Source organism: Canis aureus, chromosome 4 (assembly GCF_053574225.1).
Source record: "Canis aureus isolate CA01 chromosome 4, VMU_Caureus_v.1.0, whole genome shotgun sequence".
NCBI lineage: Eukaryota > Metazoa > Chordata > Mammalia > Carnivora > Canidae > Canis > Canis aureus.
In genome coordinates, this window is record NC_135614.1 from 21,517,584 (window position 1) to 21,533,820 (window position 16,237).

General features: G+C 42.1%; 1 protein-coding gene across 2 annotated transcripts in view; it reads right to left on the minus strand.

Moving 5' to 3' along the window:
• SLC25A16 (solute carrier family 25 member 16) overlaps nucleotides 1–11,082 on the minus strand; it is a 44,605-nt gene extending 33,523 nt beyond the window's left edge. For both annotated transcript variants that reach the window (XM_077894756.1, XM_077894758.1), the window contains exons 1-2: nucleotides 10,817–11,082; nucleotides 5,535–5,627 (exon numbers count right to left, since the gene is read on the minus strand). In XM_077894756.1, coding sequence (XP_077750882.1) covers nucleotides 5,535–5,627; nucleotides 10,817–10,943 — 220 coding nt within the window. In that variant the 5' untranslated portion in view covers nucleotides 10,944–11,082. The remainder of the gene's footprint in view (nucleotides 1–5,534; nucleotides 5,628–10,816) is intronic.
• Between the last annotated feature and the right edge of the window lie 5,155 nt (nucleotides 11,083–16,237).

Genomic DNA, 16,237 nt, shown 5'->3' on the forward strand with positions numbered 1-16,237 from the left:
TACCTAGTTGGGACAGGAAGGCTTTACAACTGTACCAGTAATGTTTATTTCTGAATCTCTGTGTGGGTCCACATATGTTTACCATATTAGTCTTTAAAACTCTTTAATTATCACAAATATTTTGTTAAAAAGGATTTTCAGAGAAATCACTTAGTAGAAGTAAAATACGTATAGTACTTTCAAAAAAGGAAATCCAGGGGAAAAAATGTGGGGGAGGTTGCTCAGGAGGACAGAATATAAAAAAGCACAGAAATGAAGAGAAAACATTATGATGGTGAATGAAAAAAAATAAATGATTACACACACACAAAAATCAGAATAATAGGGATCCCTGGGTGGCGCAGCGGTTTAGCGCCTGCCCTTTGGCCCAGGGCATGATCCTGGAGACCCGAGATCGAATCCCGCGTCGGGCTCCCGGTGCATGGAGCCTGCTTCTCCCTCTGCCTATTTCTCTGCCTCTTTCTCTCTCTCTCTCTCTGACTATCATAAAAAAAAAAAAAAAAAAAAGAATAATAGAAATTCCTCTATTAAAAGCCAAAGATGGCAGCCCCAGTGGCTCAGTGGTTTAGCGCTGCCTTCAGCTCAGGGCATAATCCTGGAGACCTGGGATTGAGTCCCACGTTGGGCTCCCTGCATGGAGCCTGCTTCTCGCTCTCCCTGTGTCTCTGCCTCTCTCTCTCTCACTCTGTCTCTCATGCATGAATAAATAAAATTTTAAAATAAAATAAACATAAATAAAAAATAAAAGCCAAAGATGGGGCACCTGGGTGGCTCAGTGGTTGAGCATCTGCCTTGCGCTTGGGTAGTGGTCCTGGGGTCCTGGGATCGAGTCCCGAATCAGGCTCCACAGGGAGCCTGCTTCTCCCTTTGCCTGTGTCTGCCTCTGTGTGTCTCTCATGAATAAATAAATAAAATCTTTAAAAAAAAAAGCCAAAGATTCTCAAATTCTGTTAAAAGTCCATATCTAACCATATGCTTTTAATAAAAGTCTTACCTAAAACAAAATAACAGAGAAAGAGCAATATTGAATGTTTTCAAATGGCTCTTAAATATCCATAGAGATTACTATAGATCATTGTTTTTCTCCTTCAACCTATAGTCTGTACTATTTTGACTTCGGGAAATGAATAAATTAAGGCTTTCTTTATGGCAAAACATTGAATACTTTTTATTTTTTTTGTCTCAAGTAAGTTCCACACCCAAAGTGGGGCTTGAACTCACAAGTTTGAGATCAAGGGCTGTATACTCTACCAAGGCAGGCAGGTGCCCCAACACTGGACCAATTCTTACAAATGTTAGAAATGTTTTGGAAAGAATATATATTATCTGTAGGGTACAAAGTTCCCTGTGTATCTCGTACATCAAGCTTGTGTGTGATTTAAATCCTCTGTATCTTTACCTATTTTATCAAGCTAGGAATAGAAGGAAATAACATTTGGTAAAATATAAGCTTGTTTGTAGATGTATGTAAACATCAGCTCTGAAAGGAAATGGAAGTACCTGGTAAAAATGCTTAATTACAAGGAGGAAATAACAAGATGTTTATTATTATATTTTTTGAATTATGAACCTGTGACATCACACATTCAAAAAAACTTAAATAAAAACGTAAAAGCATGGGCAGCCTGGTAGCTCAGCGGTTTAGCGCCGCCTTCAGTCCAAGGCTTGATCTTGGAGACCCGGGATTGAGTCCCATGCCGGGCTCCCTGCATGGAGCCTGGTTCTCCCTCTGCCTGTGTCTCTGCCTCTCTCTCTCTCTCTGTGTCTCTCATGAATAAATAAATAAAATCTTAAAAAAAAAAAAAATTAAGTAAAAACAATAAAATTAAAAGTAAAGATTTTTAAAGAATCCCACTATGATTCACCTATTTTTACATCATATTGAACTGTAAAAAGCTAAATGGCAGTCAAAGATTTTCAATACATTGCAGGAAAAAAATCTTTATGCTAACACTACAAAGTGGGGGAAAGAAAGATTCTAATTGTACTCCTTGTTTTCCATTTGGCTAGAATAATTTTGCTTCGATATAAAAAAATAGTTTTTGATGCCTTGGAAGTATACACATTTTTAAAAAGAAGCTAACGTAGAAGTTTTATTCAATAGCACATTTTCATCTTTTTTGGGAAAATACATGTTTAAAAAAGAAAAATTTTTTAAAAAAAGCAAAATTTGGGGTGCCTGGGTGACTCAGTAGGGTAAGCATCTGACTCTTGATTTCAGCTCAGGTCATGATCTCCGGGTTCTGAGACTGATCCTTTTTTTTTTTTTATAATAAATTTATTTTTTATTGGTGTTCACTTTGCCAACATACAGAATAACACCCAGTGCTCATCCCCTCAAGTGCCCCCCTCAGTGCCCGTCACCCATTCACCCCCACCCCCCGCCCTCCTCCCCTTCCACCACCCCTAGTTCGTTTCCCAGAGTTAGGAGTCTCTATGTTCTGTCTCCCTTTCTGATATTTCCCACACATTTCTTCTCCCTTCCCTTATATTCCCTTTCACTATTATTTATATTCCCCAAATAAATGAGAACATATAATGTTTGTGAGACTGATCCTTGAGTCAGGTTCTGAGCTCAGCGCAGAGTTAGCTTGGGGTTCTCTCCCTCTGACCCTCCCCATCCCTCCTCCCTGTCCCCAGCTCAAGCTATCTCTCTCTAAAATAAATATATAAAATATTTTAAAAATAAATAATAAAAACTAAAAAACAAAATTTTATAAATTACCTTATGCATACATATAAAAAGAGAGGCATCTAGAATAAAATGCCCAAAAACGTTTAAAAAGAAAATTAAAAGTCATATATATAATTTTTTTGGCTTATATGTTTTAAAGATACATGAAACTCCATACACTACACCAACAGTTCATTGTTTCACTCCGGGAATTCCACTTCAAATTTTGCATGCCTTGTAAGGGTATGCTGTAACCCATGGCATGTAGTCCTGTAGAGCGTGAAATCTAATGTGAATATGTAATCTAATGACTACAAATCAGGAAACAAAACAACATAAACCAGCATGGGGAGGAGGTTAAAGGAATAAAACAATCCTGCTCCGACATTCATATGTTGGGTTGTTGTAAACACCCTGAGATATTGGATAACATAATTCATCTCCTTTTTACCCTTAATGTGGACAATGAAAAAAAATAAATTCCTTCCTTTCCAGTTTTATATACTGTCTCAGTAAGTTCAAAGGTCTGATTCTATATATGAGCAGCACACTGTGCTCATTGTTGGACACAGAAAAGGCAGCAATTTTTTTCTTTAAAGTACAGACTTACTATTAAAAATATTGATAAGGGATCCCTGGGTGGCACAGCGGTTTGGCGCCTGCCTTTGGCCCAGGGCGCGATCCTGGAGACCCGGGATCGAATCCCACGTCGGGCTCCCTGCATGGACCCTGCTTCTCCCTCTGCCTATGTCTCTGACTCTCTGTCTCTCTGTGTGACTATCATAAATAAATAAAAATTAAAAAAAATATATTGATAAGAAAATGAACTATAATTTATAACATAAATATTCATTACATTTTTTGAGAAAAATCACATTTTATTTATTTAAAGATTTTATTTATTTATTCATGAGAGACACAGAGAGAGAGAGGCAGAGACACAGACAGAGGGAGAAGCAGGCTCCATGCACGGGGAGCCCGACGTGGGATTCGATCCCGGGTCTCCAGGATCACGCCCTGGGCCAAAGGCAGGCGCCAAACCGCTGCGCCACCCAGGGATCCCGAAAAATCACATTTTAAAAACACAACTAGAAAAATAATTGGTTCTTTTCATTTATTTTTCTTTTAAGATTTTATTTATTCATGAGAGACACACAGAGAGAGGCAGAGATACAAGCAAAGGGAGAAGCAGGCTCCCTGTGGGGAGCCCAATGTGGCACTCGATTCCAGGACCTGGGACCATGACCTGAGCTGAAAGCAAATGTTCAACCACTGAGCCACCCAGGTGCCTGATTTATTTACGTAAAGTGCAGTATGATTAAACCATTTTATAATGTCTTCATTTATCTAATACATCATGAACATTGCTCCTAGTCAATTAATATTATTTTTTTTTAAATAAGCTCTAGGGGCACCTGAGTAGGGTGAGAGAGGGAGAGAAAAAAAAAAGAGAGAGAGAGAGAGAGGGAGAAGTAGACTCTCTGCTGAGCAGGGGTCCCAATTTGGAGCTCAATCCCAGGACCCTGGGATCATGACCTGAGCCAAAGGCAGATGCTTCACTGAGCCACCCAGGTGCCCCTGCACCAAGATTTCTAGATTTAACTAGGTGTTTAAAGGAATAGGGTGCCTGGCTGGCTCAATCAGTACAGAGTGCAACTCTTGATCTGGAGGTCATTAGTTGTGGAGACCCACGTTGGGTGTAAAGATTATTTTAAAAATGAAAAATAGGGGCGCCTGGGTGGCTCACTGGTTAAGTGGCCAACTCTTGATTTCAGCTCAGGTTATGATCTTAAGATCCCAGGATCAAGCTCCATGTTGGGCTCCATGCTCAGCAGGGAGTCTGCTTCAGGATTCCCCCTCTCTCCCTCTGCCTCTTCCTCCCAACCCTCTCTCTTCTCCCACGAGCTCTCTCTCTAATAAATAAATAAATCTAAATAATTTTTTTAAAAATTTTATTTATTCATGAGAGACACAGAGAGAGGCAGAGACACAGGAGTAGCAGGCTTCTCACAGGGAGCCCAGTGCAGGATTGGATTCCCGGACTGGGGATCACACCCTGAGCCGAAGGCAGACGCTCAACCACTTAGCCACTCAGGCATCCCTAAATCTTTAAATAAATAAACAAACAAATAAATAAGGGAATAAAACTTATCTCCATCACTAATTGGATATTTTTTTAAAAATCACGCTGTCGTGTTTGTGTTTAGAAAGGATGTGACTGGGATCCCTGGGTGGCGCAGCAGTTTGGCGCCTGCCTTTGGCCCAGGGCGCGATCCTGGAGACCCCGGATCGAATCCCACATCGGGCTCCCTGCATGGAGCCTGCTTCTCCCTCTGCCTGTGTCTCTGCCTCTCTCTCTCTGTGTGACTATAAAAATCTTAAAAAAAAAAAAAGAAAGGATGTGACTATTTTTTTTTTTAAGATTTTATTTATTTATTTGACAGCACAAGTAGGGCGAGTGGCAGAGTGGAGGGAGAAACAAGCTCCCCACTGAGCAGGGAACCTCTCACAAGAGCTTACTCCCAAGACCCCGGAATCATGATCTGAGCCAAAGGCAGATGCTGAGTCAACCCAGGTGCCCAAGAATGTGACTCTTTAATTCCAATAAACAAATAGTACTTACTTCAATGATTCCAAGATTTTGGTTTAGAGAATATCAGTATCCTAAAATTATTATATATTTAACCACTACTGCAAATGAAAAGGTTAAAGCAAATAAGAGATAAATCTCTTATAAAATTTGCTCCCAAACTTGAACTCCCTTTTGTATCCTCTTTCGACTATAATTCAAAACTGGAAATAAAGCCAGCAGATGAACAGTATTTTCATTCATTTTTACCTTTAACAACCATTAACTCACCTAGATGTTTGTAATGGTGATTGTGAGCTTGTAATAAAACCTTTACTCGATCCAAAGGAGCAACTGTTGTTTTGGCACAGCATCCAGCAATACCTAAAAAATTTTTAAACAGTTAGGATGAAATTGCCTACCATTTTTTCTACATGGAAGCTGTTATTTGTTCAGCCAGCACACCTTCTGATTTCTAATTTGGTCTCCACGGGTAGAACTGCCCAGTTGCAGGGATATGCAGATAGATGATTGGCCCCCACTCCCTGTAACCTAATAGAGTATGTCAGACTTAAAAATAAATTTGAAGAGCGTAAATCTTCTCCTTAATACCTGATGAACACTGGGAATCTTGCTAAATGTAGTTATGGAGACAAACAAAGGTATTTACCCAACTGTTTCAAGTAACCTCCTCTTGATGACTCTTTCATTGAAATAACCAACTTTTACCCATAAAATTCAGTCATTCGTTTATATATTCAGCAATTATGTACTTGGTCCTTACCACATGCCACTGTGCAGACATATGGATGACAGTAATGTGTGTACATGGGCTTTTGTTTAGGTCAGAATACAGGGCAGCCTTATTAGCATGTCATGCTTTTAAGATGGTAATATATAAAGACTTTTTAAAAAAAAGATTTAAAAAAAAAAAAAAGAAGGGATCCCTGGGTGGCGCGGCGGTTTAGTGCCTGCCTTTGGCCCAGGGCGCGGTCCTGGAGACCCGGGATCGAGTCCCACATCGGGCTCCCGGTGCATGGAGCCTGCTTCTCCCTCTGCCTGTGTCTCTGCCTCTCTCTCTCTCTGTGTGACTATCATAAATAAATTAAAAAAAAAAAAAAAAGATTTTATTTATTTATTCATGAGAGACACAAAGAGAGAGGCAGAGACAAAGAGGGAAAAGCAGGCTCCTCACAGGGAGCCCGATGCGGAACTCGATCCCTAGACCCAGGATCACACTCTGAGCCAAAGGCAGATGCTCAACCGCTGAGCCACCTAGGCATCCCTATAAAACCTCTGTGGTATAGATTGTATCCTCCCAAATTCATATGTGGAAAACTAATTCCCAGTATGATGGTATGTATGTATGTATGTATGTATGTGTGTATTTATCTTTATTTTTTGAGTATGATGGTATTTAGAGATGGGCTTTCAGGAATTGACTAGGTCAGCATAGTGAAGCCCTCATGAACGAGATTAATGCCCTTAACACGCCCAGAGAAATCCCTGGCCCCTTCCACCATGTGAAAACATAAAGAGAAGGAGCAGTCTATGAAAAAACAGGTCCTCACGAGACATCAAATTCTGCTGACACCATGATCTGGCTTTACCAGCTTCCAGAACTATAAGAAATAAATGTCTGGAGCTTGCTGGTTGATAAAAAGGAAGAAAGGAGGGCAGCCTGGGTGGCTCAGCGGTTTAGCGTCACCTTCAGCCCAGGGTGTGATCCTGCATGGAGCCTGCTTCTCCCTCTCCCTCTGCCTGTGTCCGTGCCTCTCTCTCTGTCTCTCATGAATAAATAAATAAAATCTTTAAAAAAATTAAAAAAAAAAAAGGGAAGGAAAGAACGAAGAAAGTTGTTTATAAACCACCCAGATTATGATATTTTTGTTATAGTAGCCAGAACAGACTAAAACAATTTTGTAAAGTATCTTACGTGTTATAAACAGTTGATAAAATAGGCTCTTATTTTTAAAAGATGGGTAAAAAGTCTTGGGGTCTTTTTATGATTATATTAAGCTCTTCACCATTGCATATTTGATTCAGAAGGTACAAGAGGACTGGGTTTTGTGGGTCGCCTTTACTACTATATCCCCAGAGACCAGTACATGCACATAATAGGCACTCAATAAATGCTTGTTGAATGAACGAATGTACAGTCTTATTTTATAAACTTTTTAAAATGTAAGACAAAATCACTCAAAGTCTACATACATTTATTTAATAGCCTAACATATAATAATGTTAATTAAAATCCATATTCTGAGATATCCAAAAACAAAATGCCCATTTCTATTTAAATATTAGATCCACATATAAGGGGGCACCTGGGTGGTTCAGTTGGTTAAGCGTCTGCATTCAGCTCAGGTCATGATCCCAGGATCCTGGGATCGAGTCCCACATCAGGCTCCCTGCTCAGCCCTCTGCCTGCTGCTCATCCTGCTTGCGCACTCTGTCTCTCAAATAAATAAAATATTTTTAAAATTAAAAAAAAAAATCCACACATAAGTTTCTATATCAAGCTTCTCTTACCTGAACTAATGAAAATCATGATAGCTACCGAAAATTGATAAACTAAAAATAATTTGCATTTGAGTAAATTTGGATTCAGAATATTATCTTCTCAATCATTATGATTTAACCATATAATGAAATTATTTAGAATGTGTTCGTTTCCTTTATAGTATCTTTTTTTAAGATTTGTATTTATTTGGGACACCTGGGTAGCTCAGTTGGTTGAGCATCTACCTTTGGGTCAGGGTGTGAAATAAAGCCTGCTTCTCCCTCTGCGTCTCTAATAAATAGGTAAATAAAATCTTTTTAAAAATGTATTTATTTACTTGCAAGAGACAGCACAGAGGGATAGGGAGAAGCAGACTCCCCACTGAGCAGGGAACCCAATGCAGGACTCCATCCCAGTACCCTGGAATCATGACCTGAGTCAAAGGCAGACACTTAACTTACTGAGCCAACCAGGTGCCCCACCTTTGATAGTATTTTAACTCACTTAATCACATTACTTTATAACTCAATTAATCATTATAATAATCCATTGAGTTAGGTCACCCAGCTTTGATCTTCCTTTTGAGCAAAGGAGGTTAAGATATTGGCCAAGGACACTGCTAATCAACAATAATAGTTAAGAAATTTTGAGTGTTTACTTTGTACCAGGAACTAGGCTAAGAGATTTACCTGAGGACAGTATGCCAAGGCTTTTATGGGTACTATCTCATTTAATTGTTATAACCTTCTGAGGTAAGAAATCTTCTTTCCCGGTTTAAAGGATGCAAAAACTGAGGCACAGGGAGGCTATGTACGCCCAAAGGTCTTTTTTCATATCACTGGGACCAGAAACTCCTTCAAAGTTATTCACTTTACAAAAATCTGAAGCAGCACTTTACCGAGTAAGACACAAATGGCCAAAAAGAATATGAAAAGATTCAGCATTAGTCATCAGAGAACTGCAAATTAAAAACACAATTACATACCATTAAACACCTATTTAAAGGGCAACACACACACCTACACAAACACAAAGGACAGAAACTCTGTTAACAAGTGTTAACAAGATAATGGAGACACAAAATGGAACAGACATTTTCGAAAACAGTATGGCAGTTCCTACTTCATTGCAAACAAAAGTTGGAATTTTTACAATTGTTTGGAAAGCCCTTCATTTGACTCCCCATTACCTCTCTAAACTCCTTCCCCCATCAACACCACTTACATAGTTTTTCTTAAGGCCTGAAATGCTCCTCTTCACACATCAACTTGCTAAACCTGCTAATTCAAGTCTGCTCAAGGGTCATTCTCTCCACGAGACTTATCAGAACCGTCCTATTTAACAACGAGCCCACTCGGCCTCTGCATTCCTTGCCCCAATCTCCTTTTTACTTCTCCCCATTGCCTTCAGCACCTTGTAACATACTATATAAATTACTTTCTCATTTTATTTATTTTCTCCCCTCAACTCTCCAATCAATGCAAACTCCAGGATCTGTGTTTTGTTCCCTGATACACACTATGTAGCAGGTACATAGTAGGCACTCATATTCCTTACAAATGAACGTCGTTCTTATCAGAACAAAATAATTTTTTAAAAAAAGAAAGAAAAAGAAGGGATCCCTGGGTGGCGCAGCGGTTTAGCGCCTGCCTTTGGCCCAGGGCGCGATCCTGGAGACCCAGGGTCGAATCCCACGTCGGGCTCCCGGTGCATGGAGCCTGCTTATGTCTCTGCCTCTCTGCCCCTCTCTCTCTCTCTCTCTCTGTGACTATCATAAATAAATAAAAATTTTAGAAAAAGAAATAAAACCTTTTTTAAAAAGAACTTATTTATTCATGAGAGACACAGACTAAGAGAGAGAGAGGCAGAGACACAGGCAGAGGGAGAAGCAGTCTCCCTGCTAGGAGCCGGACTTGGGACTCGATTTCGGGTCTCCAGGATCACGCCCTGGGCCGAAGGCAGGCGCTAAACTGCTAAGCCACCCAGGGACCCGCCCAAGATATGCTTTCTAAAAGCCCTTGTATAGGGATCCCTGGGTGGCGCAGCGGTTTGGCGCCTGCCTTTGGCCCAGGGCGCGACCCTGGAGACCGGGATCGAATCCCACATCGGGCTCCCGGTGCATGGAGCCTGCTCCTCCCTCTGCCTGTGTCTCTGCCTCTCTCTCTCTCTCTCTCTCTCTCTCTCTCTCTCTCTCTCACTGTGTGCCTATCATAAATAAATAAAAAAAATAAAAGCCCTTGTATAATGTGGAAATTTAAAAAGTCCCTGGCCTTGGGGAATCCCTGGATGGCCCAGTGGCTTAGCACCGCCTTCGGCCCAGGGCGTGATCCTGGAGCCTCGGGATCGAGTCCCACGTCGGGCTCCCTGCGTGGAGCCTGCTTCTCCCTCTGCCTGTGTGTCTGCCTCTCTCTCTGTTTCTCATAATTAATTAATTAAGTGTTGACAACCCAGACAATCAATTACGAGAGGGCAGGGATTGAAATAGTTCTTTATGGGTGGCAGAGGAAATTTCCGAGAGACAATTATGAACTTTGAGGCCTCACAGCGCCCCGGATAGAAGGGCCGCGCCAGCTGCCTGTCATGTACCTATAGAACGTTTTACTAGGATCCCTGGAACTCGTTTTGGTTGTAGACAGTTTTGCACAATTTCCCAGTCAGCTTAAAAAGCTGACCTCCAATATTTGCTTTCTTTAAAGCAAACAGCAAAATACAATTCTACACCGGGTCATTCATGGTCTTTATAAAAAGAAAGAGGCGCCCAGCATGTTTCACAGAAACGCTGGAGTCTTTGTAAAGGAAGGACTCGGCTCTTTCCCTTACTATCCAGCCTGAAGAAAGGGGCGCTTGGTTCAGTCCCTCCACCTCCTCCGCCAGCTCGAGGCCCTTCCTCCCCAGGATCTGCTGCCACTAGTCAAGTGACTATTAGAGTTACAACCGGTCGGGGCAAATATCCCGCCGGGCACTGAAGCAGGCAGAGTCCGAGGATGTCGCCGCGGCCGCAAGCACCGTATCCGCCTCGGGTCCCGCCCGGCCACCCGAGCGTGGCCGGGTCCCCCCGGCTGACACCCACCTCCGGCCAGAAAGGAGCGCAGCCAGTAGAAGTCCCGACGGGCGGCGGGCCCTCCGGCTCCTGCCGCCTGCGGCATCGCGGGAGGGGGGTCGGCCGCTGCCAGAGCCGCCGCCGCCGCCGCCGCCATCAGGACCGGGGCCGCGTGGGGAACTCTGGTCGCCAATTTACCATCCACCGCCGGGGGCCATGGCCACAGCGGGCGGTGACAGAGCACCCGCCGCCGCGCGGGCGGGACGGAATAACGCCGGGCAGCGCGGCGCGGCGCGGCGCGGCGCGGCCTGATGACGTGCGCCGGGGGCGGGGCCTGGGCGCGCACCCCGGGCGGGAGTTCCCCGCGCCGCCTCCCCCGGCGCAGCGTCGCCCAGCGCCCCTGCCCCCGGCCTCGCTCTCCAGGCCTCCTCACGGTCTGACGGAAGAGGAGAGGCGGCGACCCTGGGAAGGTCGCGCTCAAACCCACCCTCTCGGAAAGCTCTTCCCCGCGCGCTGACTTGTAACTGCCCGTGGGGCTGTCTTCTGAACTACCTCAGATGAAGCCTTTCCAGAGCCACGCGTAGGCTCCTCGCTGCCCTTTCCAGGAACCTCTGAAATTGCATCATCTCCAACCAAATCAGTTCTGCCTTCACAGAGCTCCTCACTAACCACCTCTTCAGCTTGCACTCCACCCCATCACGTCTGTCAAATATTGCTAAAGCAGATTGTTCTTTCCTTGGGGCCCCACAAGTTACACAAGTACTTAGGCCTTGTCAGGCCTTCTCTGAATCACCGCCTTCTGCTTAGCTCCCAAAGCCCCCTCCCCAGCCTCAGCCCTAAATAAACTCTTAGGAATTCCCCGGTTCCTTCTCCCTGTCCCCACTGCACTCCAAGACTCTATTAGCTATTCTCTTCCTGTGAGGCCCTCATCACTTCCAGGTTGGACAAAAATCAGTCTAAATATATTCTTTATGGCCAAACTTGTTCTGAACGTATATCGTCACTTTCAGAAACTATTATGATTTTTCTCAATACTTAATCATATCATTGTCACTGATCTCCTCTTTCTCTTTCTGTGGATAGGCTTCTGCAAGGTGTTTCTAGCCACAAATAGTCACTAATGATGAGTCCAGATTTAAAATTTATTTTTCCACCAAAAAATAAAAAATAAAATTTATTTTTCACCATGTTCCCAATTTTTGGTTTCTGCCGGAAAATACAGACCCGTATAATAATATCATTATTTATATTTTACGTGTCTCGCGTCAGGAATCAAAACCTCCCCAGAGTGAAATGATTGTACGACATTGTAAATGTAGTTGATGCTACTGAATTGTACAATTAAAAATGGGTAAAATTGTAAATTTAAACGAAGTGTATTTTACACAATAAAAAATACAAAGAAAAAGCTCCTCGTGTTTTTTGTTTTATGAAACAGCAAAGGAACAATTTCTGTATTTGGGGAGTACCTGGCTGGCTCAGTCAATAGATTGTGCAACCCTTGATCTCAAGGTTTGAGTTCAAGCCCCACATTGGGTATAGAGATTACATAAAAATAAAATCTTAAAAATTAAAAAAAAGAACAATTATTAAATGATTTCACTCCTATGTTAAATTTAGGAAAGGAAACAAAGATCATAGGGAAAGGGGAGTGGAAATAAAATAAGACAGGAACACCTGGATGGCTCAGTGGTTTAGCATCTGCCTTGGACTCAGGGCAAGATCCCAGGGTCCCGGGATGAAGTTCCACATCCAGCTCCCCACAAGTATCCTGCTTCTTCCTCTGCCTATGTCTCTGCCTCTCTCTTTGTGTCTGTCATGAAAAAATAAATAAAATCTTAAAAAAAAAAAAAAAATCAGAAATGAAGACAAACCATTCCTTAAATATAGGAAACAAACTGAGGGTTGCTAGAGAGAAGGTGGGGTGTGGGGTAACTGGGTGAAGGGCATTAAGGAGGGCATTTGATGTAATGAGTGTTATATGCAACTGATGAGTCACTAAACTCTACCTTTGAAACTAGTAATACATTATATGTTAATTAATTTATTTTAAATTAAAAAAATTTTATTTCCTGTATTTTCAGGATGCCTGGGTGGCTAGCGGTTGAGCATCTGCATTCAGCTCTGGACGTGATCCTGGAGACCCAGAATTGAGTCCCACACCGGTCTTCCTACATGGAGCCTGCTTCTCCCTCTGCCTATGTCTCTGCCTCTCTCTCTCTCTCTCTCTCTCTCTCTTATGAATAAATAAATAAAATCTTTAAAAAAAATTCCTGTATTTTCATATTACTTAACTAGCGAAACTATTCCAATTCCTGGTGGTAACATTTTCCCCTGACCTGTAGCCTATACTGGTATATCTCTTCTCTTCCATTTCTGTTTGCAATGAGATGCTCTTTACAGGTTTAACTTATCAGTTAGTTAATGGCTCCCAACTCCAAAAGATCCAGATGAAGGGGATCCCTGGGTGGCTCAGCGGTTTAGCGCCTGCCTTTGGCCCAGGGCGTGATCCTGGAGACCCAGATGGAATCCCGCATCAGGCTCCCTGCATGGAGCCTGCTTCTCCCTCTGCCTGTGTCTCTGCCTCTCTCTCTATGTGTGTCTCATGAATAAATAAATAAAATCTGATGCTCAACCACTGAGCCACACAGGCATCCCTTTTTTTATTTTTTTTCCAAACCAATCCTTTAAAACCTAAAACAAATCTTGTCACTCCTTATCCCTAAACCCTTCAGTTGCTTCCCATATCATTTACAGAAATTCTTACAATGGTCTACTGATTTCCTATTGTCTCTCTGACCTCAACTCCTAGGACTCCCTTTAGTCACACTGGCTTCTTGTTCCTCATAAACACCAAGCATGCTCCCCTCAGGGCCTATGCACATGCTATTCCTTCTGCCAGCATTGCTTTTCCCCTAAATATTCCATGTATTTTCCTCCTTTTCATCTCTCCTTCAGATCTTCACACAAAGTCACTTTCTCAGAGAAGCCATTCCTGGCTGTAATATTTCAAATTACCAGCACAGGGATGGACCAAGAGGGTTTTATGCTAAGTGAAATAAGTCAGACAAAGAAGGACAAAAACCATATGATTTCACTTATATAAGTGGAATCTAAAAAACACAACAAATAAACAAAAAATAGAGTTTTAAATACCAAAAAGAAACTGGTGGTTTCCAGAGAGGAGGTGGATGGGGGGATGATTAAAATAGATGAAGGGGGGGATCCCTGGGTGGCGCAGCGGTTTGGCGCCTGCCTTTGGCCCAGGGCGCGATCCTGGAGACCCGGGATCGAATCCCACATCGGGCTCCCGGTGCATGGAGCCTGCTTCTCCCTCTGCCTGTGTCTCTGCCTCTCTCTCTCTCTCTCTCTCTCTCTGTGACTATCATAAATAAAAAAAAAAAAAAAATAGATGAAGGGGATTAAGAGGTACAAAATTCCAGTTATAAAATAGATAAATCACAGCAATGGAAAGTACAGTATATATATATATATTTTTAATAATAAATTTATTTTTTATTGGTGTTCAATTTGCCAACATACAGAATAACACCCAGTGCTCATCCCGTCAAGTGTCCCCTCAGTGCCCGGTTTTGTTTTTTTTTGTTTTTTTTTGTTTTTTTTTTAGTGCCCGTTTTTTTAAAATAATAAATGGAAAGTACAGTATAGAGAAATAGTCAATAAAATAACATCAGAAAAAAATAAAAATAAATTAAAAATAAAATAAAATAACATCAGAACAATATTCTATGGTGACTATACTTCTCATGGTGAGCATTGAATAATGTATAGAATTGTTGAATCAGTATGTTGTACACTTTTTTTTTAAAAGCTTTATTTATTTATTCATTCAGAGAGAGCAGCAAAGACATAGGCAGAGGGAGAAGCAGGCTCCATGGAAGAAACCTGAAGTGGGACTTGATCCCGGGTCTCCAGGATTGTGCCCTGGGCCAAAGGCAGGCGCTAAACCGCTGCGCCACCCAGGGATCCCCACACAATGGTTTATTTACAAGCTTGAGCTTGGGTCCCAGTGTACCCGACACAGCGGAGCAGAGACTTGGACTCTGAGGCAGGTTACAGCTGGGTTTTTATGGGCTGGTCTAGGGGATTTTCAGAATGGGTGGAGGAATTTCTTAAACTCTGTTTTTATTCCAATATGGGACTTTCTGTCTCTGTCAAGGGCATTCTGAGCTCTGTTTTCATTCTGATATGGGACTTTCTGTCAAGGGCATTAAGCTCTGTTCTCATACTGTCATGGGAGTCTCTATCAAGGGTGTTCTGCGGTTTTTCCTGTAAAGTTCAGCTCTTATTCACAGAGGCCTGAGATGGCTATACTTGTGCTAACGCTAAACCTGAGGTGGAATGGCCTTAATTTTCTCGGCCTCCACATATCCATGTGCGGTTGTCCAGAAAACGTAAGGAGGATGAAGATTCACCAAACAAGCTCTACACGCTAGTTACCTACGTACCTGTCACTACTTTCAATAATCTACAGACTGTTAATGTGAGTAAGAACTAATCGCTGATTGTCAAATAAAGGTATAAAACTGCAAAAAAAAAAAAAAAAAAAAAAGTAGAATGTAAGTTCCATGAGGGTAGGGATTATTATTATTTTTTAAGATTTTATTTACCGCTGAGCCACCCAGGGATCCCCAGAGAGTAGGGATTATCCGTTTTGATTGGCTATGTCATTCGATACTGAATAGATGACAAATGATGGTAGATCTATTTAAAGACCAATCTTTTCTATTTTTTTAAAAATTTTTATTTATGATAGTCACAGAGAGAGAGAGAGAGAGAGAGAGAGAGAGGCAGAGACACAGGCAGAGGGAGAGGCAGGCTCCATGCACCGGGAGCCCGATGTGGGACTTGATCCCGGGTCTCCAGGATCGCGCCCTGGGCCAAAGGCAGGCGCTAAACCGCTGCGCCACCCAGGGATCCCAATCTTTTCTATTTTTTAAAAGATTTTATGTCTATGTTAACTAAAATTTAAATTAAAAATTTGAAAAAAACATTTTGTTTTTAAGTTATCTCCACACCCAATGTGGGGCTTGAACTCACAACTCTGAGATCGAGTCACATCTTCTACTGATTGAGCCAGCCAGGCACACCAAAGATCAATCTTTTCTATCTCTGCCATTCACATTTACAATATCTAGCAACCAGTACCCAAAGACTAAGAAAATAGAGAAAAATCGGGCAGCCTGGTGGCCCAGCAACTTAATGCCACCTTCAACCCGAGGTGTAATCCTGGAGACCTGGGATAGAGTCCCACATCAGGCTCCCTGCATGGAGCCTGCTTCTCCCTCTGCCTGTCTCTGTCTCTCTCTCTCTGTGGGTATCTCATGAGTAAATAAATAAAATCTTTTAAAAAAAGAAAAATCAATCTTCTTCCTCAAAGATAGGGATGAATGTGAACCTAATAGTAAAATAAATATAATGCAAACCAAA